At 40.9% G+C, this 26,974-nt stretch overlaps 1 protein-coding gene across 2 annotated transcripts in view; it reads right to left on the reverse strand.

The window, feature by feature from the left end:
- Nucleotides 1-2,012: 2,012 nt before the first annotated feature.
- LOC124255514 overlaps nucleotides 2,013-26,974 on the reverse strand; it is a 28,177-nt gene continuing 3,215 nt past the window's right edge. Inside the window, exons 3-7 of one of the 2 annotated variants that reach the window (XM_046689451.1) lie at nucleotides 26,438-26,554; nucleotides 24,923-25,027; nucleotides 6,272-6,484; nucleotides 5,094-5,330; nucleotides 2,013-3,374 (exon numbers count right to left, since the gene is read on the reverse strand). In XM_046689451.1, the coding sequence (XP_046545407.1) occupies nucleotides 3,145-3,374; nucleotides 5,094-5,330; nucleotides 6,272-6,484; nucleotides 24,923-25,027; nucleotides 26,438-26,554 (902 nt within the window). In that variant the 3' untranslated portion in view covers nucleotides 2,013-3,144. Of the gene's footprint in view, nucleotides 3,375-5,093; nucleotides 5,331-6,271; nucleotides 6,485-12,895; nucleotides 13,118-24,922; nucleotides 25,028-26,437; nucleotides 26,555-26,974 lie in introns of those variants that run through there. The other variant, XM_046689452.1, reaches the window with a different exon arrangement.

The raw sequence follows: 26,974 nt of genomic DNA on the forward strand, positions 1-26,974 counted from the left end.
ATATGGCCGTCTTCTGTAAATAATCGCAATTGTTATACGATGACATGTGTCAACCAGTTGAGCGAGTCAGTTGTCTCTTATAAGCATCGGTTGCTGAATGTCTATTCTAATCCGGATCTAAAAGTAGAATATTTGTACTTTTTAGGTAAATGGCTAAGATTACGAACAATTGCTAGCAGCTGAAGGGATGGTGTAAATCCAGCTATGCTCCATGCAGGAAACAAATGTACTGTAAGTCTCCGTGGTCCCTAGTTTGGTGACCTACCTTCAGTTGTTGGCAATCTAAGGCCTGTTTTCATATTGTCTTGTCATGAATAGTTGACTTGAGTTGTTAGATTTAATTACTAGTTTTAAATTTATATATGCGATAATCTAGTTGCTTTACTGTTGCTTCGTTGACAGTTTTGTTTTATAATTTACCTTTAATTATTATAAATCTATAACTTGATTTAGTCACGATATGGCTGAAATCCTGCGGGGGTGACTTAAAATCTTAACTCGCTCACTCATTCATCACCGGATCTTAAAGTGGAAATGGAAAGATGCCGTCGGATGAAGCCTAACTGGATATACAGATTGCAGATTGCTCAAAAGGATGTACATGTTTTTCATGACATATTTTTGTATATTTACTTGTTGACGCCACGCTAATATCAGCTACGTATTGTTGTGTGAGACGAAACTGTGGTTCATATCTGTGCATCATCCCGCACCGTCGGGGTACGATGATGTTTGTTTGTTGCTTGAAGTTGCACTCAGCTATATTCCAGATGTTTAACGGTCTGTCAATAATCTAGTCTGGACCAGACAATCCAGTGATACGCCTATAATGAGAAATGATAACATGCATCATCCAGGTCAGCGAGCCTGACCACCCAGTCCCGTTATCCTCTTATCACTAGCATGAGTTGCTGAAGACCGATTCAAAGATCTTCACGGGTCGACGCCAAGGAAATTAGCACGAAAATATTACATATTTTAGCAGTTTCCTACACAAACATGTTACTTTGTCCATAAGTCTACCATAAGGTGAAGTGGAAGAGACATTGCTCAGCGTTCGTAAGCTACAACCACAAGATTTAGTTTTATCTGCACCTGTCTTTCGTAAAAAAACACACTTCACAATGATAATAATGTAAGCGACTAAACCCCTTCCTCATCAATAAAAAAGCTTGTAGAAAGAAATGGTCGATCGTACATATAATGAGCATCGTTTATGAATTACTATCGAAATAGTGATGACTCGAGGTGTTTGTGAGAAAGGTTCATTCTGCGTCACATGTGTGCAAAGACTGGTGATGGCTCCAGAGAGATTTTACGGGTTCATCGTTTTCAACAGTCACCGATTGGACACAAGCTTGGCCGTGACAGTGACAGTGAAGACTTAACACGAAGAGGACAGCGATCTAGTTTCCTCTACACATAGCGTTTTCGTTGGCATGTTGACGTGTAGTAAGGAGAAAAGACCGGTGGCACACGTATATGCAAAGGCTGGTGATGACGCCAGAGAGATTTTACGGGTTCATCATGTCAACAGTCACAGATAGGACACAAGCTGGGCTTTAACTGTGAATACGGAACACCAAGAGGACAGCGATTTAGTTTCTCTTACACGTTGCGTTTTTTTCGCTGGCATGTTAACGTGTAGTAACGGAGAGATATTTCCACTAAGAGGAATGGTGGTCGTGAACGACGCCTGAGAGAGAGACACAGGGGGGGATGGACAGGCAGACAGACAGCTATGGTCACGTGCACGCTGGGCAGTAGCCGTGACTGAACTGAGGTATATTTACATTCTGGGTGCTATCAGCGCCTTTGGAAGTACAACATTTACATTATTACATCATAATTTACAGGAATACAATATGCTTCAACAACATCACTAAGCAGTGACAACAGATACCAGAGTTTAATATTCAACTGGGATACATAGTGTTTGTTTTCGATAGTAATATACTGGTTTTCTACATTTTGGATAATTCGTGTTCCTCGTTTTCGTCAATTCAAAAGTAAATTCATTTCAAAGAAGTTTGCTTTTGTGTAAAAATATTTGTGCGCTAGGTGTTTTCCCAAATTGGACAGATGAACGAGTAATAGAATTCAGCACCTAAATCAGTTGATGTACAAACTGGGCATTTTTTCATTGACTGGTGTAGGTTTCCACCTACCAGTTTCAATGGACAGATTATGATTGCAGGTTCTGAATTTTAGCAAAACACGCGAAACATTTTCTGGCAAATTTGGGTGATGTTTACAACTTAGGGAATAATGTTTAAAGACGCAGTACATTTTGAAGATGTAAACGTTGTAGCTCGGGACACCACGAACATACTGGTGCCATGCTAGTCTATGTATGACTTGTTGTCAATAAGTTGGTAAATACTGTAATTACTAAACTACAAATATTTCATACTGGAAAAAGCACATTTAGGATGCATGTCACTACAGATAATGAACATTATCAATGTTATTATGTTGAAGCACTGCTTTGCTGTTGAGACGATCCTGTGGTAAAACTCTGTAGGACTTAGCGAGGTCATTAAAGCAGATTTGAAAACACAGACATGGGGCATGTTCCTGTAGTTTAACATCAAAGCAGAATTTTCCCAACGTTCTTTGTGAAGTGCTTCATATATACCTTGTGTGTGAAGTTACTCACCTTTAAACTACAAGTAAAACTGTTTATTCTAAGATGCTCTGTTATCATTAATGATTTTGATGGTTTGTTATGAGAAAAGTAAAAATATTGGCCATATTGATAATAATATACTATTAATCTGTGCTGAAACATTTTTGTGGAAGTGAAAAGAGGTATTCTAAGACAACAAACATGTCATTTCCAATGCATATTTTAATGATGAAACTCAGATGATACAATATGGGCAGGGTATAAACGATACACTAGGAAAATATAATCTCGTGGCCACCCTACCCAGATCATCAAATAACCGGTCCGTAATTCACGATGTTCTCTGAAGAAGAGAAAACATGACAATTCCAATTTTAATTGCACACAATTCACATAACTAGGGTACGATCTATACTCTGAGGAGCTCCTTTAAGACACTGAACACTTTTCAAACCTGTAGGCTTATTCATAGTGATTCCTTCTCATTTCACAGCATAAACGTTTCATATTGATGTTTACTGCCAAGTCTGATTGAAATCTTGCAACCGTTTTCCAACGCCGATACCAAATTCTAGATTCGGGATAACTCCGCCATAGAGAGAGCAGACTGGGTCGGTCCACCGGAAGTTCAGACATATTGGTTCTTGGAGACAGGATCTTGCGCAATCAATTTCGCTTTGTGTGTTTTTGGTGTAGAAGGATGGGAATCCCGAAGAAGAGGACGGGTTTGCGTTGGAGAAGAAGGCTGCAGTAAATATATTTCAAAGTATAACTGTTATTATCGTTATTATTCTATTGATTTTCAAATACAAGATTTAAATTACAAAACTAGTATTGTATTCGCGCCAAAAAGAACCCAATGTGAACCGAAAAAAGCTACGATACAAAACTGCTTGGTTCATATTTCACTGGATTGTCTGGTCCATATTTTACATGTTCACAGATCACCCTGGACAGAATATTGCATTTTATCATCCAAAACTGTGTTCCACAGTAGATATCGCTTGTGTGAGATCAAACGATATCTCCTAGGAGATATCGTTTTGACAGTAGATTTTGTACAATGCCCTGACAATGCTATGACGTCATGTATTTGATGACGTCACAATGCTATGACATCGCTGCACTGCAAGTCTAATGGCAGTACCATGCTCAGAGATGTACATTTTTCATTGAAAATTAACGAAGAATGATTTTGGATGATAAATAGAATCTCACCCTCGTGTCTACTGATATCAATTATATCAACACTCGTTGATAAAGGTAAAAATATCCTCGGCAAGCCTCGGATATTTGTAACTTTATCAACTCGTGTTGATATATTTGATATCAGTAGACACTTGGGTGAGATTCTCTATGTAGGATATTGGGTAAAAACCTGTACGAGTGGGGAGGGTCACAGCCGATACAGAAACATACTTACCTGGTGTCATAACTAATTTTCAATGATCTAATAATAACATTTTCATCACTCTTTAATTTTAAACAAAATGGAATCAGTAAATTTGCTTCTGCTGAATGACTATTTCCTGATATTCGAATTCACATTTTACAGTTGTTGTTAGAGTTAAGCCCTCTTTGATACGAGGTTCTACGAACAAACGAAACTATATCGGGTTATACATATTTTGAAACAAATAGAGTAGCGAGTTTAAAACAATGTTGTCTGCTTCTGCGATCAATCGAGACTGCCTATTCAATCATGTTGACGTTATGTTTTCACAACTTACTGAAAAATATCTGGTCATATCTAATTTCATTCCCCGTTTTCGCCAACTTAAAGGGAATGAAATGTTATTGATTTTCTTTCTTACCAAACTACACACAAGCTGCAAGACCCGTACAATTTCAGGTTAGAATTGGTCTTCAGCAACCCATGCTTGTATATAGTGACTTAGGGGATAGGGTGGTAAGACTTCCTGACTTGGCTGATACAAGTCAACATAGGTCGATGTCCATATCAGTCACTGGCTTGTCTGGTCCAGATTCGATCATATACAGACCACCATCACACAGCTGGAATAATGCTGATTGCGGTGTTCAACAACAAACAAGTAGTCCAAGCTACAAGGTTTACTGGAAGCACTTAAACCAGTAATTAACATGTACAGCTATCATGTATTCTTAACAATTCTTCTTTGGTGGCCTTAAAGTAAACATGTCAAAGTGCTTCCAGATTCAATTAAGACATTAACTTGTCCTTTCATGTGTTTATGACGGTGCCAACACAAGGACTAGAAAGCTTGCCAACTGCCACTAATTAATAGTAGGCTCTAAAACACATAGTCTTCATATATTGGTTATCGCACAAGGACATATTGCCGAATATTTTATGTGACTGTCATTTTTTTAAAATAAGCATCATTCAGTACTATGCCTGTGACCATAATAAGTGCATACATGTAGATGTCAATTAGCGGGTTGAGCCATATGATTAACTTGAAGTATAAAGAAAACGTTTCACCTGTGCGTTTTGTAACAGATGCAGCGATCCCTTCCACGCTCATGACACAGAAGATGGATTTCTGCTTGACTTTGTTCTCAATCACAATGTAGCGTCCTGGTTTACTTTGATTCCCCTCACAAGCTAAATCCTTCGCAGTTCCGTTTGGCCAGTATTCATAAGATGCCATGCAGCTGACTCCTCTCATGACGGAGCACTGGTCAGCAAGGTGCAAGCCAACACGGATGGTCAGGTTAACTGTTCAAACATAAGTCTAGGTCTACATGGTGGAGGGGTAGCCTAGTGGTAAAAGCGTTCACTCGTCACGCCGAAGATGTGGGTTCGATTCCACACATGGGTACAATGTGTATAGCCTATTTCTGGAGTCACTACGATTCTATGCACGTTTAGCAATATATCAGGGTGTTCCTTTCGAGCGAACGCTTAAACCACTAGGCTACCCAACTTCCCCTGTTAACATTAACTCATTCGAATGTCGTGATATTGCTGGAATATATCTGGAATACTCACTCCCAGGTGGTCTAAATACTAAGTGACTCAGCACATGCAACACATTATTGTAATGTTGGTAGAATTAATGGCGGATTATGTTTAGTGTGACCATATTTTATCATTAGTGGTATGCGGCTATGCGAGTTGCGTCCCTTGAGCGGAAGTAATAAAAAAGCTTATGTTGGGTGCGGAGCGGTGAGGTGCGGTGACACCTATATGTGCGATTCTGTTTGAGATCTGTGGTTCAAGGAAAATGTGCGATGTATAAATCCTCACAATGTTTTCACAAGGCCAACGAAAAGTATCTGTAATTAACGGAGTTCCTTAGAAGCTAGAGTAACGTGTTTCATCACATTTGACAATTTTTGATTATGTTAATGAAAATAATTGGGAAAAAATATCAGAACATGTAGCAGGAGTTTTTATATGGATCCGGTAATCCACTGCAAATGTTAAATTTTAATATTGAAGAGTCACTACGATTCTATGCACGTTTAGCAATATATCAGGGTGTTCGTCTCGACGAGCGAACGCTTAAACCACTAGGCTACCCTACTTCCCCTATTAACATTAACTCATTGGAGGAGTTATATGCGTATTACCAACAGCCAGACTCCATCCCTTAATCGAGTGCATTTTTCAAGTGATAATCTAACTATGACAATGTTCACAGCCCAACAACTTACCAGCCTGGTAACCATGTTTCTTTAGAGACACTTTCTGTACTCGATAGTGTCCACCAAGGTCGATGATGATTACATTGTTCACATGGAGGTCATAGCAGATATCATCAGTCCAGATGGTATCGTTGCCATAATTAGTGGAATCCTCCCCGCTTCTACAATGGAACGCTTTCCTGTTCCTGGCAATGTTGTTTGAGATTGAACCTGTGTTGGTTTCTGGAATATGTCAAAAGTGTTTTCATTGTGGATTGTTTAGGTTTACAATGTAACCAACTGTGTGAAAAGGGTATTTCACTTAGCCTCAGCTTTCGTTGAGGTCATGTCTTAAGTTAGTGTATTCCATAGACTATTGCTGACCAATCAAGCCATCTTTTCCAAGAGTTAAATCGGGATTAAAAGCAAAGTCCTCACGAGTGCATGTCATGATGTGTCAGTTGCCTAGATCGATGCCCTTGATTATTTAAAGACCGCCTTCATTTAAAGCTAGAAAGGTGCTGAGGCATTAATCCACAAAGAACTAATAATAACGGAGAACAGTTCAGTGTATATGGATAATTAATATCAGGGATCAAAAAAGGTAAACTGGGACCTGGATCACAACCGACCATGCTATTAACTCAACCTCTGTGATCGGAATCGAAGCCATCTACTACTTCCACAAGTGCTTAGACATGAACAGAACTTGAAACATCAATTGCAAGTCATTTGAGATTGTGGGGTAAATGCTCCAAGGGACCTTTGGTTCTTGCTTTGTACCCGTAGCGACTAGTAGTCACGGACCAGACTTAGCGTCCAGACAACCCTGCTTATCAAAGATGGTCAGACTGCATGGCATCATATCCTATTTGATGTCAATCATTCAGTTGTCTTGTCCAGACTCGATTATTTACCGACCGCCGCCATATAGCTGAAATATTGCTGAGTGTGGCACTACTACCATACTCGCTACCAAGTTACCGTTAGCTATAAGTGATGTTTTATCCGAATTTAAACATTGGTTGATGTTTGTTGCACAGCAACCAGTGAGAGTGCAAAACAACAGATAAAGTTGCAATATCTGAAAGGTCCGTCGAAACAGGTTGGACTTTGTTGTCCCAAGAATATTAACACAGTAAATCAGGGCACGGCCTTGTTTGAGGTGTTAACCCCGATAACGTGACCCGTGAAGATCCGGGTTAAAATTGGCCTTCAACAACTCATACTTGTCGCAAGGGCACTGACGGGATCGGGTGGTTAGGCTCGCTAAATTGTCTGACACATGTCGAAAGTCGAAATCTCTGTATTCGGTACAGTGGTGTGGGCCATCAGCCCTATGTACAACATGGTTTGATTTAAACATATTTTATTCACAAATGTGAAAGGGATTGGGGACAAGTAATCCAACTTAAAATACCCGCTCCATAACAACATGGTCCATACATTATAAGGGAACTTATGCAAGTACAGCAAGGCTATGTGACGATACAATCGATTTTGCATAATACTTATATAGGTGTATGCAGGAAGATATAACATTCCACGAACAATGATGCATAATTTTACAAGATAATTATACAAGCTTTTTAAGGCAAAGTCTTGAGGCCTAGAGGATATAACAGACTATATCCTATGCTACATGTTACAATGATACCCATACATAGGTTTAACAAAGTACAAATGTATCGGGATATGAAGATAGTAGTTTTACACAGTAAATAAACAGGTACATTAAAGACGGAGATTTGCAGCATGGAAAATAAAACAGACCATATACCAGCGTATCAAGGCATGGGAGATGTAACAGCATGTACAGTGATGCATAGTTTTACAGGGCACTATATAAGTGCCTCAGAGCATGAAAGATATACCAATTCATATACAGTGCTATATAGTTTTACAAGGTAATTATACTAGAGTTTTAAGGCAAGGTCTTGAGGCCTACAGGATATAACAGTCCATATCCAATGCTACCTGTTACAATGATACCTATTAAAGAACATCAAGACATGGAGAATAGAACGGTCCATATCCAGTAACCCATGGGTTTAACAAAGTACAGATGTATCATGGTATGGAGATATTAGTTTTACACAGTATATAAAGAAGTGCTTGAAGGTCGGAGATTTGGAGCATGGAAGATATATCAGACCACTTTCAGTGATACATAGTTATACCGAGCGCTTATACAAGTGCATCATGACATGGAAGACCTAGCATTCCATATATACTTAAACATAAATTTTATGCAAGTGTTTTAAAAAAGAGGATTTAAGGGATGGAAAATATACCTCTCTTAATAATGTGATTCATAATACGAGTACGAGTACAGCAAGGGACAAGGAAGATATACCAGTCCCCGTACAGTAATATATACTTTTACAAGGTACTTATACTATACAAGAACTTTGAGGCGAAGATTTGAGGCATGGAAGATGTAGCAGGCCAGATTTCTAATGACCGATTCTTGTTGAGAAGACTTGAGTAAATTAAACTTTGCCAGAGTTGGAAATTAAGAATATTTAAGGGGTATATATCTCTGGCGAAGATTATCATAGACTTCACAAGTCAGCAAAAAGTGGTATTCCGTCTCCACGTGTCCAGTGTTACAAACTTTGCATAGTCTTTCATTCCTTGGGATATCATAGTGGTTAAATATTGGCTTGTCACGCCAAAGACCCGGGTTCGATTCCACACATGGAGATAATGTGTGAAGCCCATTTCTGGTTTCCCCCGCCGTGATATTGCTGGTATATTGCTAAAAGCGGCTTAAAACTAAACTCAGTCAGCCTTGGGATTTAGAGATATCTGCCAGTTTCAATGGCTAAATTATTGGAGCTGCAGCGAAACTGTGCAAGTGCAATTCTAAATTTATTTATTGTTATAGCAGAGAGATAAAACTCAGGTTGGATAACAGTCTTAAACAAAGAATAATTATAATATTTGTGGCTATTAACGATATTGTCGTGCCACTTCTGTTCATAGGTGCATTTTAACCTGTGGGAAAACTCAGCAATAAAAGAGGGAACACAGTCTACTTGTTGTCTTTCCCAAATATAACCAAAACCATGATTATAAAGTAAGGATCTTATTTGAGACACTCAGGTTGTCTTCCTATTCAACGTCAATTGCAAAAGCATGTCATAACTCTTTTTAGGATAGCGGTGATCTGGCATACTGATAAGTTTTACCCAATACCTGATGCAGCGTGAATAGGCTGTGATATAGAGAGGGTATCTGCCACATTTCCCTCGCGCAACGTCATTAGATGTTCCTGTTTTACACCCAAGACACGTTTACAGGCCAGAACATGGACTGATTCAATTTCTTAACTCACAGATAATCCCCAAACTTCAACACCATACATCAGGATTGGAAGAACCTTGGAGTCGAAAATACTAAAAATGAATCTCAAAGGCAATGGTTTAATTTGTGAAAAAGAGCGTAAGATACCAAAGAGAGTCCGGTTTGCTTGTAAAACAATATTGTCAATGTGTCTTGACCAGGATAAGCTTTTTGAAAATACAACACCTAAATATTTATATGAAGGGAGACATTGCAGCTGAACAGCCTTATAATACCACCTTTCGTGTTTAGACAAAACACCACCACCTTTAAATACATCAACTTTTGTCTTATCCATATTAATAGCTAGAGAAGAGTTATTACAATATTTTTCGAGAGTATCAATCCTCTTTTTATAATCCAAATATGGTGTCAGAAATAAGAACTACATCATCAGCAAATAAGAGTAGAAACACTTGTATTATATCTGGGTGGAGTTGCATACCATGGTCACACTCCGACTCTATAGCTGAAGCCAGATCATTAATATACAGACTGAACAATAGCGGACTTAAGATACAACCCTGTTTTAACCCAAGGTCGCAGCGGAAAATATCTGACAAACTGTTATCAAATTTTACACAAGCATATACATTCTTATAAATAGATTGGATACACTTATACATTTTTGGGGATATATCATTTGTATTAAGCACCGCCCAGAGTTTAGACCGGTTTATTGAGTCGAACGCCTTGGAAAAGTCTACAAATAGGGTATATATTTTACCCCTCTTCTTAAACAGATAACGTTCAATGATTGAATATAGAACAAACATATAATCGACTGTCGAATATCCATGTCGGAATCCCGCCTGAGACTCAACCACCTTATCATAAGCATCTGACCAGAACTGGAGCCTTGCATTTATAACCGAGATATACAATTTGCTGAAAACACTAAGTAATGTAATACCCTTATAGTTTCCCGGAGAATTAGCATCACCTTTTTTAAAGACTGGGATAATGTGGCCTACTGTCCAGGCCCTAGGGAAAAAAGCTACATCGAACATGGCGTTGAACAGTAGAGTAATAATAGGTACCAATAAATCGCTTGCACATTTAAACATCTCTGCTATTAATTGGTCATTACCAGCTGCTTTGTTATTCTTCAGCTTATTGATGGCAACTACAATCTCACCATGACAGAATGGAGAGTAAAGGATATGTTGAGTAACGTCATCAAAGTCACTATTATGTATATAATCTTCATTGTCCACATCAGTAGAGAACATGCTTCTGAAATACAAGAACCATTCATTCATGTTTATATCCGGTTTTAATTTTTGTTTGTGCCCTGACAGTTTTTGACATTTGACCAAAAAAGTTTACTATTATTCATGTTTCTGGAAATACAATCCATAATATTATCCTGGTAACGCTTCTTCTTAGTTTTTAAAGCATTAGCATATCTATTTCTAGCATGTATATAATTGTCTAGCGATTCTCTTTGGTTGTTCATACGAAATGCTTTGAGAAGTCTTTGTTTCTCAGAACGAAGAAATTGACATTCTTTATCTATCCAAGGTAGTTGTTTGTCAGTGAGATGGCATTTCCACTTCATAGGATCGGCTGCCGAACACAGAATGTTTGTAAACATAGACAAAACATCCTCTATATCACCCGACAGAGCAGAGTTCATACAGCTATCGAGGTTAGAGACAGTGCGAGGGGACATGAGCGCGTCCCTGAATACCTCCACGCAGCCTTCCTCACAAACAAAACGGCAATCGGGCGGTGTGTCACGTGTATCAGGCTTTCTAACACCACCAGTCAAGTCACTAAAGATGGGTATTGCAGAGAATTTTCATATTGCGATATATTGCGATGCCAAAGCATATATTGCGATATGTATTGCAATATATTGCCGTATAATTAAGTTAGTGCTTGATTTATAAATCACAATGCTTGATTAAGCTTTAATAAAAACTTTTAATCATGGCAAAATAAAAATGTAAATAATATTTGGCACAAACGAAACAAGGAAAAGGACATAACAGATATCACTAATCATTAATGAGTAAATATTTAAAACATTGAGATAAAAAACAAAACAATGCGAAACACTTGAACAAAAATTAAGAACACAACTTCAAACCGAACTGAACTTGATTTTCTATGTGAAAAATGGAAATATCGGAAGATTTCCGAGTGTTATGAAGTTTTCTGAAGGCATGGCAAAATACCGGTTTTCGACCAGCGTATTGCAATACGTATCATTTTCATGTCTGAACCGGTAAATACCGGTAAACCGGTTATATCGCGCAGCCCTACAAGTCACATGACTGAAATGAGTATGACAGTGGGAGGTGGTCTGAGTCTGACATTGACATTATATCAAATGTGGTACGGAAAGTAAACAAATCCGGCGACATGATGATATAATCAACCAAATTGGTGCCTGTATGGCTGATAAATGTATAATCACCCCTGCCAGCATCAGAGCCGCAGCGACCATTACAGATACGGAGGTCTAGTGTTCCACGCATGAGCAATAACGATTTGCCGAATGTATTTAGTGCTGTATCCCGGGAAACACGTGCAGTTGGTACACAATTAGTGTTATCGTATATGTCATTAATTTCTAGTCGTTAAGATAAGTCACATTCTAGCTCATCAGACTCAGTACCTGTTCTAGAATTAAAGTCCCCACCTAGCATAAGGTCGCAATCGCGGTATGATTCTAAAGGATCGAGAAGTAAATCAGACATAATGTTAATGCCAGATTTGGATGGCTTTTTCTGGTACCACGTCGACCCTTCCGGATTGATATAAGTACATGCTGTAATCACATATTTGTTTCTCTTTAAAAGAGATTTATCTAAGATAATGAAGATTGCATTCAAGGATAACACGTGGCCCTTCACATAAGGGAGTAAATTATCACGTATAAGAACTATTGGATAATATAGTTGCTCGTTAAAAGAGGTGGGAATAATAGAAGATGCTATCAAATCAGAGACTCGCTCTACTATTCGGTGCGGGTCTGTAGCCTGAGATTTGTTTACTTCCGGGCATATGTCCTGACTTCGTGCGAGAATGGACGGCAAAATTATTGAAAGCTTTAAATGCGAATAAAATCACCAGGTTTAGTGATACGCAAGATACTTTACAGAGGTCATTTGAGCATAAATTGTGCAGTTTATTCAACGGTCTAAGCGATGGAAGCGGTTGTCAGACCGAAACCGAGCCGAGCCGAGCCGGGCCGCCATTTTGTTTCGATTTACTGACACATATTTCTTATATCTTATATATATATATATACGTCATACTTATAAATATATCAGAGTCAGGCGCCTATGAGCCCACCTTGTTGCACTGTGTCCACTTCGTCCATGGCGTGTACCGAGTATCAATATGGACTTGTCTAAGCCCTCGTGGGTGGGTGAAGACGCCAATTCTCGCCCTCCACAGCGTCAGCGATACTCCCATCGTGAGTTAGTCCGTTCATTGACTTTCTTCACATGTATATGCACATACCTAATGCTATAGGTTATGTCTAGGTGTTTCCCTGTGCAATTTAACTTGGTTGTCGGCGGACCGCGTTTTCAGTGCGTCCACTCGGTTCAGGGGACGTAACTCTTCATAACATTGTATCCAGTTGCGCTGTTCGATGTTTATGATGTTGATCACTGGATTTTCTGGTTCAGACTCTATTTTGACGCCATATAGCTGGAATACTGCTGAGAGGGGCGTTAAACAACAAACAAACAAACCCGTTTACGTGTATATCGGGAATCATCAGCACATTTTGGACCAAGTGCATTCAGGATGACAAATGCATCGACAGTGAGGCAGAATCAGAATGTAATATTTTAGGAGGTGAGGTGAAATTGGGTTTTACGTCGTGCTTGAGAATATTTCGCTCATATGACGACGTGCATGCGTGTGTATGTGTATGTGCGGCTGCTTGTACTAGCCCAGACACAGCTGTTTAGGACCAGGCAACTTTGCTGGTACACACAGCGTAGCTGGCAGAGTCGGGAAGGCAGAGAGAGCTAAGGCAGTGCGGTCGGGCTGTACATACCAAAGCCCAGATCTAGGTCGCACATGCTATATTAAACCTGCGCGTGTGTTGCGTGTGCTCCCTTGCGGTACTAATACAAATTGGAATTTTGTCAAGGTTGTGACATACATCACTGCTATCTAATGATATTTAAGAAATATATATATGAGGTGGATATATTCAGTCAAAAAGTTCACATTCCATTCATTTTCTAAACTTTATAATAAGAACAATTTGTCCATTTTCAAATCGCTTTAAGAGGTCTTTGTAGAGTTATTCCTGCAATTCAATATATATGTACACTGAGTATGATATCTAATTCTACCAATACAGTCATGCAATCATACTCAAGCAGGGTATATGACTTCAAAATGATAAGGAATATGGACTCACTGTTTTGAAACTGCTAAATCCATCCACTGCAGTTAATATAAGAAATATGTACACACAGATAAAGTGAGTGTCAATATCACACTGGTACATGAGATCTAGTGTCCATAAAGAATTTCACAGACTGTCATGGGCAGGTGTAACGGTAACATGCCATTCCTGCGGGAATATGGACTCCAGTGAGAGTAACGAGTGTTATGTGTTTTTATGTACGCGCCCTTTTTTACTTAATTGTTCATGTCTGCAAAACGTTTATCATTAACATTAGGTATCATCTGAAAGATCATGTTCTCACCTTTCTTAGTGAGTAATCTGTTTTGTTGTATATATAATCTTGAAAACATACCTTCACTACAAAGTATACCAACGTACTCCCTGTAGCTCAATTTCATCAGTTAAATCCCTATATCTCATACTAAGTTCGTATTATGATTCTAATACCCAGGCAGTCTGATAGGGAAGTTTCTCAGCTTTCCATCCATGTATGGATTTATAACTTTACCATCACTTTAGTTAGTAATGTAGTATGTTTACGAAATTGCAAAAGCACAATTCCTTGGGACTGGCGGGTCTGAGAGGGTGTCCTGCTAATTGCTTCCTCCGACGTCCGCCCATTCCCCTTATCTAGACCATGGTCAAGCCCATCAGTGCCGAACATCGCCACTGCTCTAAGGAACGTTGGGGAGGACCTCGGGAAGCCGGACCTGGGTAACTATGGTACACCTCCTTCATGTGCTCTATGGGGTTGCTTTGAATAAGCCAACTGTCAGGATTTATATTAGCTAGACTTCCAAAGAGTAGGTCTACGTCTATTCCTTCTTTTAAGCCTTATGTAGAAGTATATCTAGTTCCTTGACTTATCCCCAGTCCGTGCTTCCCTAGTCCATCATATATTTTTTTTGTGTTTGATCCACCCCGTTCCACTATTGTGTAATTGTATGGCAGTGACCATTGCGCCTTGTACTTGCTATGATTGAAGATGACAATATATTGTCATTCTCACCCAACCTGTGTTTGTTCATATTGGACTCCTAGTACAATGGATATTAGTTTGTGAAAACGTCATTTTGGACACTAGTGTGGAAGTTTGGTTTGCCTAAAGCTACGTTTCTGTCTGCTATTTTTATGTTATGGTACGGGAACTATGTCAGCAGTACACCAGTATACTGTGAGGGGCTAGGTCGCCGTAACATAAATTGGGGGCTCGTCCGGGATCCTATTTCATTAACCTGTCATTAGGCTTCTTGTTTTATGACCACACACAAGGTCACAAGGGGGTCAGGTTTGACTGTTGGGTTATGTGAGCAGCGGCGAGAGCCGCGGGAGCCGGGTTTGTGTATTTTAGCAGATGGTAATTGTGTCAGTTAGATCACAATCTGTAGTTAATTGGAGGGGTGAAACAAAATGTCTTTGCATACTCTTGTTCAAGCGAAACGGGCTAAATTACCCGAGTTGTTGAGTTTGGCTGAAGAGCATGGAATTGAAATTCCTGAAACCATAAGAGAGAATGCTCAGAAAGTTAGGAAGTTACTGATTAATGAATTATCTCATGATCAGTCAGCTGGTGGGGACGATACCCCAAATGACATAGAATCGGACCACCAAGGCTTGACCTTTGAACAGCAGCTAGAGCTAAAGAAATTAGAACTAGAGGCTAGGAAGTTTGAGAAAGGGCAGGAATTAGAAGCCAAGAAATTAGAACTGGAGGCTAAGAAGTTAGACTTAGAGCGGGAAAAGTTGGACCGGGCTACAACCGAAAATAGTAGGGTCAACCTTAGTGAGTGCTATCGGTCAGTGCCTAACTTTGACGAAGACGATTTGGATCAGTTCTTTGCTCAATTTGAGTATGTAGCAGAGTCGCTCAAGTGGCCCAAAGAACAATGGGGTTTGATTCTTCAGAGCAAACTTAAAGGCAGGGCCAGCACAGCTTTTAACGGACTTAGCATTCCTGATAGGGCTGATTTCGAAAAGGTTAAGGAGTGTATTTTCCTTACTTACTGTTTGACACCTGAGGCATACAGGCAGAAGTTTAGGGATGTCAAGAAACTTTCTCAAGAAACTTATTGTGATTTTGCTGCGAGGTCCAGTAAAGTATTTGGCTTTTGGTTAAAAGCAGAAGAAGTAGATGGAAGCTATGATAAGTTGAAGGAATTAGTAATCTTGGAAAACTTCAAGAACAAGTTACCTAACAATATCCGGATACATTTGGAAGATAAGAATGTCAAGGAAGTCAGGGAAGCGGCGGTTTTGGCCGACAAGTATGCTCTCATTCATAAAGACCAGACAGCCGAGGGTACCTATAGCGATTTCTTTCGGAACAAGAAGTTCAGTTCACAAAGGGGGCAAAATCCTAGGACATCGCAAAAGGGTGATAGTTCTAAAACTAGTGAAGGGCAGAGTAAGACTGAATCTAAGAAGTCAGGTTTGAACGTTGATGCACGTAGCTTTGCACCCAGGTGTAACTATTGTCAGAAACCAGGTCACTTGGCGGTAACCTGCTATTTGAGAAAAAGGGATCAGGAAAAGGCAGTGGCTTTTGTTAGGACAGAAACCGGGTTTGGAAAACCAATTAGTCAGTCTCGGTACGTATCGGAGGCGAGGATAGGTCCCAACCGTTCAGGCAGTAAGAGTGAGGTGACTATATTTAGAGACACGGGGGCGTTCTGTTCGCTGGTCAGGCGAGAGGTAGTTCAGGGGTGGAAAGGAACGGCTGTGGGTCGCTCAGCTATCATACAATCTATCGCGGGTGCCTACCAAGCGGTGCCTCTACACAAGTTGTATCTAGACTCAGATTATGTCACCGGGGAGGTTCTGGTCGGGGTGATCGACGACTTACCCATTCCCGGGGTAGATGTTCTGTTAGGTTCGGACTTGACAGACAAATGTTGTGCTAGCAAGTGTCTAACTGTATCTGAGCTGCCATTGGAGTCAGAGGAGATTCAGGATGAGGAGGTCTATCCAGCTTGCGCAGTAACTAGGTCTATGTTTAGGCAGAAGCAACCTAGTGAGACTGTTCTAGACTCCGATGATAGTGGGCTAGACAGATTGTTTGATGAGAGTGAGAGAGTGAGCAGGGCTCCAAGTGAAATCGTAACTGAAAATGACAGAGAGAAGGAGAGGGATAAGGACAAAGTGAATGAAAACCCAGTTGAGAGGGATCTTCTTGGTAAGGACCTCAGCATAGATTGGAATCGGGCAGAGTTGATAAGGCAACAACTACACGACACTACACTTCAGGAGTGTAGAGATAGAGCTAAGGACTTAGCTAACAGTGGGGAAGGAGATGGGGGTCGTTTTGCCTATGGAAATGACCTGCTAGTTAGGAAGCATCACCTTCAGCATGGTGATGATTTCACTGAGGAACGGGTCCAAATTGTTGTACCACAAGCTTTACGTGAGGAGTTACTGGGATTAGCGCATGGTGGCTTATTTGCTGGGCACTTAGGGCGAACTAAGACCTATGATAGGATAGAGAGGGATTTTTACTGGCCGGGCATTTATGCCGACACTGAGCAGTATTGCAAGACGTGTCATACTTGTCAAGTAGTAGGCAAACCAAACCAAACTATTCCACCTAGCAAAATTCAAAGTATTCCTGTACAGGAGGTATTTTCTAGAGTACAAATTGATGTAGTCGGGCCTTTGCCAAGGACCTCAGGAGGAAATCAATACATCCTTACTGTGATGTGTTTGACTACACGATTCCCAGAAGCCATTCCTCTTCGGAAAGTAACTGCAGCTGTAGTTGCAAAGGCCTTAGTCAAATATTTTACAATGACTGGACTACCTAGGGAAATTCAGTCAGACAGGGGTACAAACTTCACTTCCAAATTGTTCTCCCAAGTCGCTGATTTGCTAGGCATTAAGCATGTTTTGTCCTCCGCTTACCATCCCCAAAGTCAAGGTGCTATTGAGCGTTTTCACCAAACTTTGAAAAACTTGTTGAGATGTTATGTGTTCGAAAATGAAAGGAGTTGGGACACAGGATTGCCTTTTGTGCTCTTTGCTGTTAGGGATGCAAAGCAGGAATCATTAGGTTTCTCACCGTTTGAACTGTTGTATGGCCATAAGCCCAGGGGACCCTTACAACTAGTTAAGGCCAATTGGATTGAAGAGCACAACCAAAACAGCATGCTAGGCTATGTCTCTAAGGTTAAGGATAGATTATTTCAAGCCACAGAGCTAGCTAGGAAACATTTGGAAAAAGCGCAAGGAAAATCCAGATTGTATCACGATGCTAAGGCCAAGAACAGGCAATTCAAACTAGGGGATAAAGTGTTACTCTATCTTCCCATTGAGAAATCTGCTTTGGAAGCGAGATATTTTGGCCCGTATGAAGTAATTAGGAAGGTTAGGGACGTTGGCTATGTCATTGCTACCCCAGACAGGCGTAGGAAGAGCAGGTATTGCCATGTTAATCTTTTGAAGGCCTACCATGAGCGTCCGACATCTGTACCTGTTGGCTGTGTGACTAAAGACGATGTTCCAGTCCACGAAGAAGTTGTTTCTGCGAAGCTAAACAACTCTGAGGTGTTGGCCAATCTTGACACCAAGCTAAGTCATCTGGAGCCTCTACAGAGTCAGCAACTCAAGAACCTGATCCTAGAGTACACCTGTATCTTCCCAGATAGTCCCAGCGTCACTTCCCTGATCCAACACGATGTAGACGTGGCAGGAGCCAAACCGATCAAGCAGCACCCGTACCGGATGAGCCTAACCAAGAGAACTGTCCTCGACGGCGAGATCCAGTACCTACTCGACAATGACATCATTGAACCGTCTAACAGCGAGTGGGCGTCTCCATGTGTCCTAGTGCCAAAAGATGGGGGTACCAGCTATCGTCTATGTGCAGACTTGAGACAGGTGAACAAGTTGGTGGTAGATGACGCCTTTCCCATGCCACGCATCGACGATTGCATTGACAGGATTGGAGCAGCCCAGTTCTTGACCAAGATCGACCTCTTGAAGGGATACTACGGCATTCCCCTGACCGAGCGAGCAAGGAAAATTCTAGCATTCTGTACTCCGACAGGTCTCTACCAATACAAACGACTACCCTTCGGCCTGAAAACAGCCCCAGCAGCTTTTCAGCGCCTAATGAACTGCGTCTTAGGAGATATGGAGGACCTGCATGTTTTCCTCGATGATGGAGTACTGGGCAACATGACGTGGGAGGAACATCTAGACCTCTTACGGGCTGTGTTTGAACGGCTGAAGGCGGCGAACCTGACAGTCAACCTCTCAAAGTGCGAGTTCGGGAAAGCCCAAGTTCAGTTCCTGGGACATATGGTCGGACTCGGCAGTGTCGCTCCAGTGGAAGCCAAGACCACAGGGATCCACCACTTTCCCACCCCGACCTGCAAGAAGGAAGTCCGACGATTCCTGGGAATGGCCGGTTACTACCGCCGGTTCTGCCCGAACTTCGCCGCCGTGGCCTCACCACTCACCAATCTGTTGAAGAAAGTCACCCGCTTCTGCTGGAATATGGAATGCGAAGCTGCATTTCAACAGATTAAGAAGATGCTTTGCTCCTCCCCAATCTTGGCAGGCCCTGATTTCAAGAAGCCTTTCAAGCTAGCAGTGGATGCCAGTGGGATAGGATGTGGTGCCGTGCTGTTCCAGGAGGATACCCATGGAGTAGATCACCCCGTGAGTTTCTACTCAAAAAATTCAACCGACACGAGGTGAACTATTCAACGGTGGAGAAGGAGGCCTTGGGGCTCATTTCAGCTCTGAAACACTACGAGGTCTACCTCAAGTCCCATACAGACCCAGTGGTAGTGTTTACAGACCACAATCCGCTGACCTTCATCCACCGAATGAAAGCCTCCAACCAGAAGATCCTCCGTTGGAGTCTCCTCCTGCAGGACTTCAGCCTATCCATCCAACACATTCCCGGAAGTGAAAATGTTATTGCGGACGCTTTGTCACGTGCACCTGTATAAAAGGACATTCGGAAACCGTATGCCAATGCCTTGTTGCAGTAATTTTGTTAAAAAACTTGTGATTGTCTCAAAAATTTTCAATGCATTGTATTGCAAATTTCTTTGTTTTTTGGTGGGGTCGTGTAACGGTAACATGCCATTCCTGCGGGAATATGGACTCCAGTGAGAGTAACGAGTGTTATGTGTTTTTTATGTACGCGCCCTTTTTACTTAATTGTTCATGTCTGCAAAACGTTTATCATTAACATTAGGTATCATCTGAAAGATCATGTTCTCACCTTTCTTAGTGAGTAATCTGTTTTGTTGTATATATAATCTTGAAAACATACCTTCACTACAAAGTATACCAACGTACTCCCTGTAGCTCAATTTCATCAGTTAAATCCCTATATCTCATACTAAGTTCGTATTATGATTCTAATACCCAGGCAGTCTGATAGGGAAGTTTCTCAGCTTTCCATCCATGTATGGATTTATAACTTTACCATCACTTTAGTTAGTAATGTAGTATGTTTACGAAATTGCAAAAGCACAATTCCTTGGGACTGGCGGGTCTGAGAGGGTGTCCTGCTAATTGCTTCCTCCGACGTCCGCCCATTCCCCTTATCTAGACCATGGTCAAGCCCATCAGTGCCGAACATCGCCACTGCTCTAAGGAACGTTGGGGAGGACCTCGGGAAGCCGGACCTGGGTAACTATGGTACACCTCCTTCATGTGCTCTATGGGGTTGCTTTGAATAAGCCAACTGTCAGGATTTATATTAGCTAGACTTCCAAAGAGTAGGTCTACGTCTATTCCTTCTTTTAAGCCTTATGTAGAAGTATATCTAGTTCCTTGACTTATCCCCAGTCCGTGCTTCCCTAGTCCATCATATATTTTTGTGTTTGATCCACCCCGTTCCACTATTGTGTAATTGTATGGCAGTGACCATTGCGCCTTGTACTTGCTATGATTGAAGATAACAATATATTGTCATTCTCACCCAACCTGTGTTTGTTCATATTTGACTCCTAGTACAATGGATATTAGTTTGTGAAAACGTCATTTTGGACACTAGTGTGGAAGTTTGGTTTGCCTAAAGCTACGTTTCTGTCTGCTATTTTTATGTTATGGTACGGGAACTATGTCAGCAGTACACCAGTATACTGTGAGGGGCTAGGTCGCCGTAACAGCAGGGTATCCACATTCTTAATGACAGATTATATATACATGTACATGTATTTTGTCATTGTCAGGGTATACAGGTTATCCACAATTCACCGTTTACCTGGTATAAACGATTATGTCATTTATTTGGATATCCGGTACAATGTATTATTGATGGCACATATCCATGTGTATCAATATAACAATGAGAAGAGTCCTTATGATTTTTTCACTCTTTTGGTCGGGACTGGAAGTACGGCCTGGACACATGGTGATACCTGCATGTGATGTTCCCTCAGCATAATTTCATATTTCATCTTGTCAGATTTCACCCCCCATACACGCCGTTTTAACAGGTTGATGGTAGCGTGGACTTGTTCACCTCCCTGCTCCCCATGCAAACCTAATCCAAAACCCCAGATGTTGATCCAGTCACACACATGATCCTCTAAAAAATGCATTTTGGGAGTAACGCTACTGGATGGGAATTTGCGGCGATAAAAGGACATGTACTCTTTTATCTTCTTTTGGATTGTTGGCTCTTCACAACCGATTGGCTTGTCATGACTGATAAGTTGATGAACAGCAGAAAATTTCCGGTTTAGTTCCTCATACACCTCCCTGATACAGAATGCCCGTAATAGTGTTCCGTCATGCTTTGTCATTTTGCAGGTGACGGTTGTAATGCTCCTGCAAAGGTCTTCATACACCTGTGGCTCGAGATATTTCTTACAGTGATTCCCCACAAAGGACCGTGCATGAAAGGCCTGGGGTACAATTTTGTGCGATTTCAACACTTTGTCCAAATTTGCTGTAACTGGGCCTTTTCTTTCCTTAAGTTTGTTTTCTTGAGTCTTTCTTGATATTTCTTTCCTTAGTTTCTTTAATGTGTCTTCTAAATTCTTTTCCCGTTGTTCCAAATGGGCGAGAGGTGTATTGTCTTCGATTTCTTCTAAAACGTTAGTAAATTTTGTCTCCTTCTTTTCTAGTTTTTGTATTTCCCGACTTCTCTAAACATACTTTCCAAATTCAGTATCTGGACTTTCTTCATCAGTCATGAGAGCATGTGCTCCGATGAGCATATCGAGCTCATGACATTCCCGTTCCAGCATTACATGATGTTATTTAACTACTCCCAGTAAAATATGCAAATATGGTGGGCATACTCTGTTGACATGCACTGGGAATAGAGGCTGGTGGATAGCATTGTGGTATGTCCCGGCATTTCCAATTCTACCCTGTCCCTTTTCTACAAACTGTTTGTGATCTCTTTTCAGCGTTTAAGTGTTCTACCTTCCACATATTCCCGATTTTCGGGGTCCTTCTGTATCTGTAATTTTGAAGCATGACACCACAGGCATGGAAATTTGGCAGCTGCACCAGAAATGCCGTAGACCTTGGATAAGAAATCATAATCACCAAAGAGAAAGACTTTAATGCGTTTTCCATGCCAAGTCTGTCCTTTAAGTTGTTTGATTTGCCCACAGTATGTTAAAAGTGCTATTTCTAGATTTTTTCTGGTGTCCTTTGCCTCAAACATTTTGAAAATGACAGTATTGTGTTTTGAATTTGGTCGTGAAAGATTTGCTATTTGTAAACAGAGTTTGAATGAACCACCGCCGTGGTCGCCACCAATTTTCAACCAAATTTCATCCTCTGGAATATGTTTGCAGTGCCATGTTAGTTGACCAGATTCAAGGTAATTATTGAGAAGTTCTGTAACGAATGTCGGCAGATCTTTCACATATGCCATCGGGACATCTGATTTTACCCGTTAACCATTCTCATTGGTTGTTTCCATTTCAATCATTTTGGAGTCAATGTGGGAACTTAAAATTTGAGACTGTTCTTTTCTCTCAAATGTTTCGTTTTCAAATTTCACTCCAAGTTTTGACATTAGTTTCTTTTGTTTTCGATATTGCGTCCAGGAAAGTCCCAAGTAAGCCTTGATTGCAAGCCCATATCTGGAGGAAGCTCTCAGTTTTCTTCTAATGCCTGCTTTTTGGCAAATAGTTTCACGTTTTTTCATGGGAACGCTTTTCAACTCGGATGAAAACTGGCTTGTGTGGTCTTTTTCACCAGTTAAAATTAATCTTAATTTTGAAAGTTCCTGAGAGCGCCTTCTTTTCAAAGGGCTTTTGGCCTCTGAAGACAATTTCCGTGCTTTCTTTACACGCTGAAAACACAAGGGCTGTCCTTTTTGTTTTACATTCTAGAGTTCTCTGATTACTGCTTGTATTTAGCTTTCTCCGAACTAAATGGGTTTGTAATTTTTCTTCAAATTTCGAAAGTGGTTGCATAACTGGTTTATTTAAACATTCACTTAAGGACTGTTCACGTGGATTGTCCTGAAACTGGAATGGTGACGTTTGAGCCTCTTTAAATTCCTTCATGGGACGGGGTGGTGTAGCATGCTGTGTCGCCACTGAACTTGAACCCTCACATGCACCGTGTTCCATGATTTCTAATCCTAGAATCGATGTTTCATCATCATTTGCCCTTTTCTGTCTGTATTTTTTGGCCTTCCCCTTTACTTTGGGTTTTAAATTGTACACATACCCAACAGTCATTGTCACATTGCTTAACCTCCCAAACATTTTCAAATTTATCTCCTTTGATAGTATCCTGCATTTTCCTTTGTTTGTGAGTGAATGTCCTGTTGTAACAGGTCGCACAGAAACACTGTGGGTGGAAACTATTGTCAGATAACACATCAATACCATAGACATGATACAGTCTCTCAGTGAACTTCTTACATGGCTTAGACGTACTCTTTTACCAAATGGTGTAAGTCTCCCAGCACATATCCGGCACAGTAATTCCAGTTTTTTAAAGTGATCTTCACATACTCTCTCCATTTTGAGTACAAATTCCAACGAAAATAACACTTAAACTTGCTCCATTTAGAATACACAAAATACAGCTTCAAACTTTCACGGCAATACTACTAGAATCATCAACAAGAACCTTACACTCTCTGATACACTGTATGAATGAAACTTATGTTTGCAACAGATTCATGTGAAACAGACCCTGCTTGAATAAACTCTGTTAATTTCATCTGACAGAGGAAAGTTGGGGCTGTCATATAATGTAAACAGTTTCCCCCCAGAAAACCCAGATAAGATAATTGTGACACGTTAATTAAGAACATTTTTCAGTTTTGCGGGATTCCAGACTGGGTTTGTTTATTGTAACCTCCCTTGTCAAGATTTCTACAGACAGTCATTAATCTTCATTTATGGTTTGCCACAAAGTTAAGTGTTAGGATAACACCAATTATGTTAACACAAACAATGTTAGAGAGGAGAAATAGTGCGAGTTAAGCTTGAGGTGGGATGGGTTGCTAATGTGGCCGCCATCTTTAAATGATGATTCGAGCCTTAGCAACAGTTAGTACGCATGCGCAAGCCATGACTCATCACTCCCCTCACTCTCAGCAGAAGGCAGGCTAAAGAGTCTGCCTGGGCCAGATATAAACAGCTGTGCAGACTGAAGCTGGTTTTATAGTGCTAGCCAACTGAGATACCATGCCGCAGTGAAGCATGAATACCCCACTCAGACACATTATACTGACACCGTGCCGACCAGTCCTTATTGTACCCATTAATGCCGAGCGCCAGACAGGGACCAACAAGTACCATATTTTAACATCTTTTGGTATGATGCGGTCGGGGATCGAACCCGCGACCTTCCACTCTCCGGGCGGACGCTCTAACCACTACACCACGGAGGCGGTGTCATAATACTTTAGGAATACGAACTAGATATATGCGTCCTAAAGCAGCGTTGAAGAATGAAAAACCTCAGAAAGAGATTACAGATTTAGTCTAGTTTGTATAACTTACTCTCACATGAGTCTCCACTTGTTGGTGAGTAGCAGGAACACTGGAACTTTCCCTGGGCAACTTGTGAACACTCACCGGCATTCTGACATTGGACACCGATGCATGCTGAAAAAGGATGCGCAAACCAATTCACCACAAACACAGCACATTATATATACATAATATCCACAATGGCATGTGATGCACTCTTTCGTTTTAGAAAGTCAGGCAAGCTCCCTACCACAAGGGGCGATGGGGTAGCCTAGTGGTTAAAGCGTTCGCTCGTCACGCCGAAGATCCGGGTTCGATTCGCCACATGTATACAATATGTGAAGCCCATTTATGGGTCCCCCCGCCGTGATATCGTAGCAATATTGCTAAGAGCGGCGTAAACCTATTTTCATTCACCCATACCAAAAGAGATGCATTAAAGTTTGGACCGTTGACAATCATCTTGACAAAGGGTACACATCATTAAGCATCCGGGTTAAAGTTGGTTTACAGCAACCAATGAGGTGTCAAACAGGATCGGGTTGTTCAACGCCGCACTCATCAATATTCCGGGGTAGCCTAGTTGTTAAAGCGTTTACTCGTCACGCCGAAGACCCGGGTTCGAATCCCCACATGGGTACAATGTGTGAAGCTCATTTCTGGTGTCCCCCGCCGTGATGTTGCTGGAATATTGCTAAAAGCGGCGTAAAACCAAACTCAGTCAGTCATCAATATTCCAGCTGTGTGCCCGCGGTCTGCAAATCATCGAATCTGGACCAGACAATCCAGGTATAAACAACATGAGCATCGATCTCCGAAATTGGGATACGATGACACGTGTCAACTAAGTCAGCGAGCCTCACCGCTCAATCCCGTTAATCGCTTCTTACGACAGCTTTGAGTTGCTGAAGACCAATTCCAACCTGGCTGTTCAACCCGGTGGTCAACCTTAGAGCATGATCAGTCTCCATTATATATATTGTAGAAGTAGACAAAAACGGTTAAACTCGGTTTCCAAAAATGTTTAAACTCCGTTACAAAATGTGGGTAAACCGATAAGATTTCGTTTGTTTTGTGGATTTTGCGTGAACGAGGTTTTGCTATAAAGGGGTATAAAAGGCCAAATATTAGTGAAAATATACGAATTGAAAGGATCTGTGAAAATCGGCGATAACACCAGGTGTCATTTCAAGCTCAACCGTGACTCCGAGGCGGTAGGGTAGCCCAGTGGTTAAAGCGTTCACTCGTCATGCCGAAGATGTGGGTTCGATTCCCCACATGGGTACATTTCTGGTGTCCCTCGCCGTAATATTGTTGCAATATTGCTTAAAGCGGCGTAAAACCCAACTCACTCAACCGTGTCTTCAAACTTCCATTTGTCTGACCAATTGTGTAGATCGATGCGCATGGTGTTGATCACCGGAGTGTCTGGCCCAGTGTCGGTTATTTAATATTACCTGGAGTATTGCTGAATGCAGTGTTAAAGAACAAACAAACATTTGTCTGATACAACATCTTGCTACCTGACACTTCATATGTACTTACTTTCACAATGATTTCCAGTGAATCCGCTATTGCATTGACACAGTGTCGTGTTCACTTTTAACTTTCCACCGTTTAAGCAATATGGTGGAGTAGTGGTATAGGATTGCGGAGAATGTACTGAAGAAAAGAATGCACTCAGTCTGAATAAATGTAGATATGTTGTGGGTGCATATTTGTAGATAAAGCAAGCGCCATATCCACTTGTAAACATGAAACATGAAAACTATTTTACGGTTAACACAGTGCCTGAATGTGCTTATTCTAGAATCTTCTAGTGCACAGTGCTTTACGCTATGGTGAAATGCCATGTACTTGTATGCAAAGCTTTTTCAAATTTACGAAAATCATATATTCACCCTGCATACCATGAACACCCCTCTGTTGCAGCATTTGTCAATCTTATCAATTCCTCATGTCCTCAAACATTGCTAAATCTAAGTAAGTATGTATTCTTAGCATTTAAACTTTACCCATCGGTACAACAATAATGTTATTATCATGCATTATTACTGTAGTACCTTGTGAAATTTATTCATC

The sequence above is a fragment of the Haliotis rubra genome, unplaced genomic scaffold, assembly GCF_003918875.1.
Source record: "Haliotis rubra isolate DU_JTF1 unplaced genomic scaffold, ASM391887v1 Scf601, whole genome shotgun sequence".
Classification (NCBI taxonomy): domain Eukaryota; kingdom Metazoa; phylum Mollusca; class Gastropoda; order Lepetellida; family Haliotidae; genus Haliotis; species Haliotis rubra.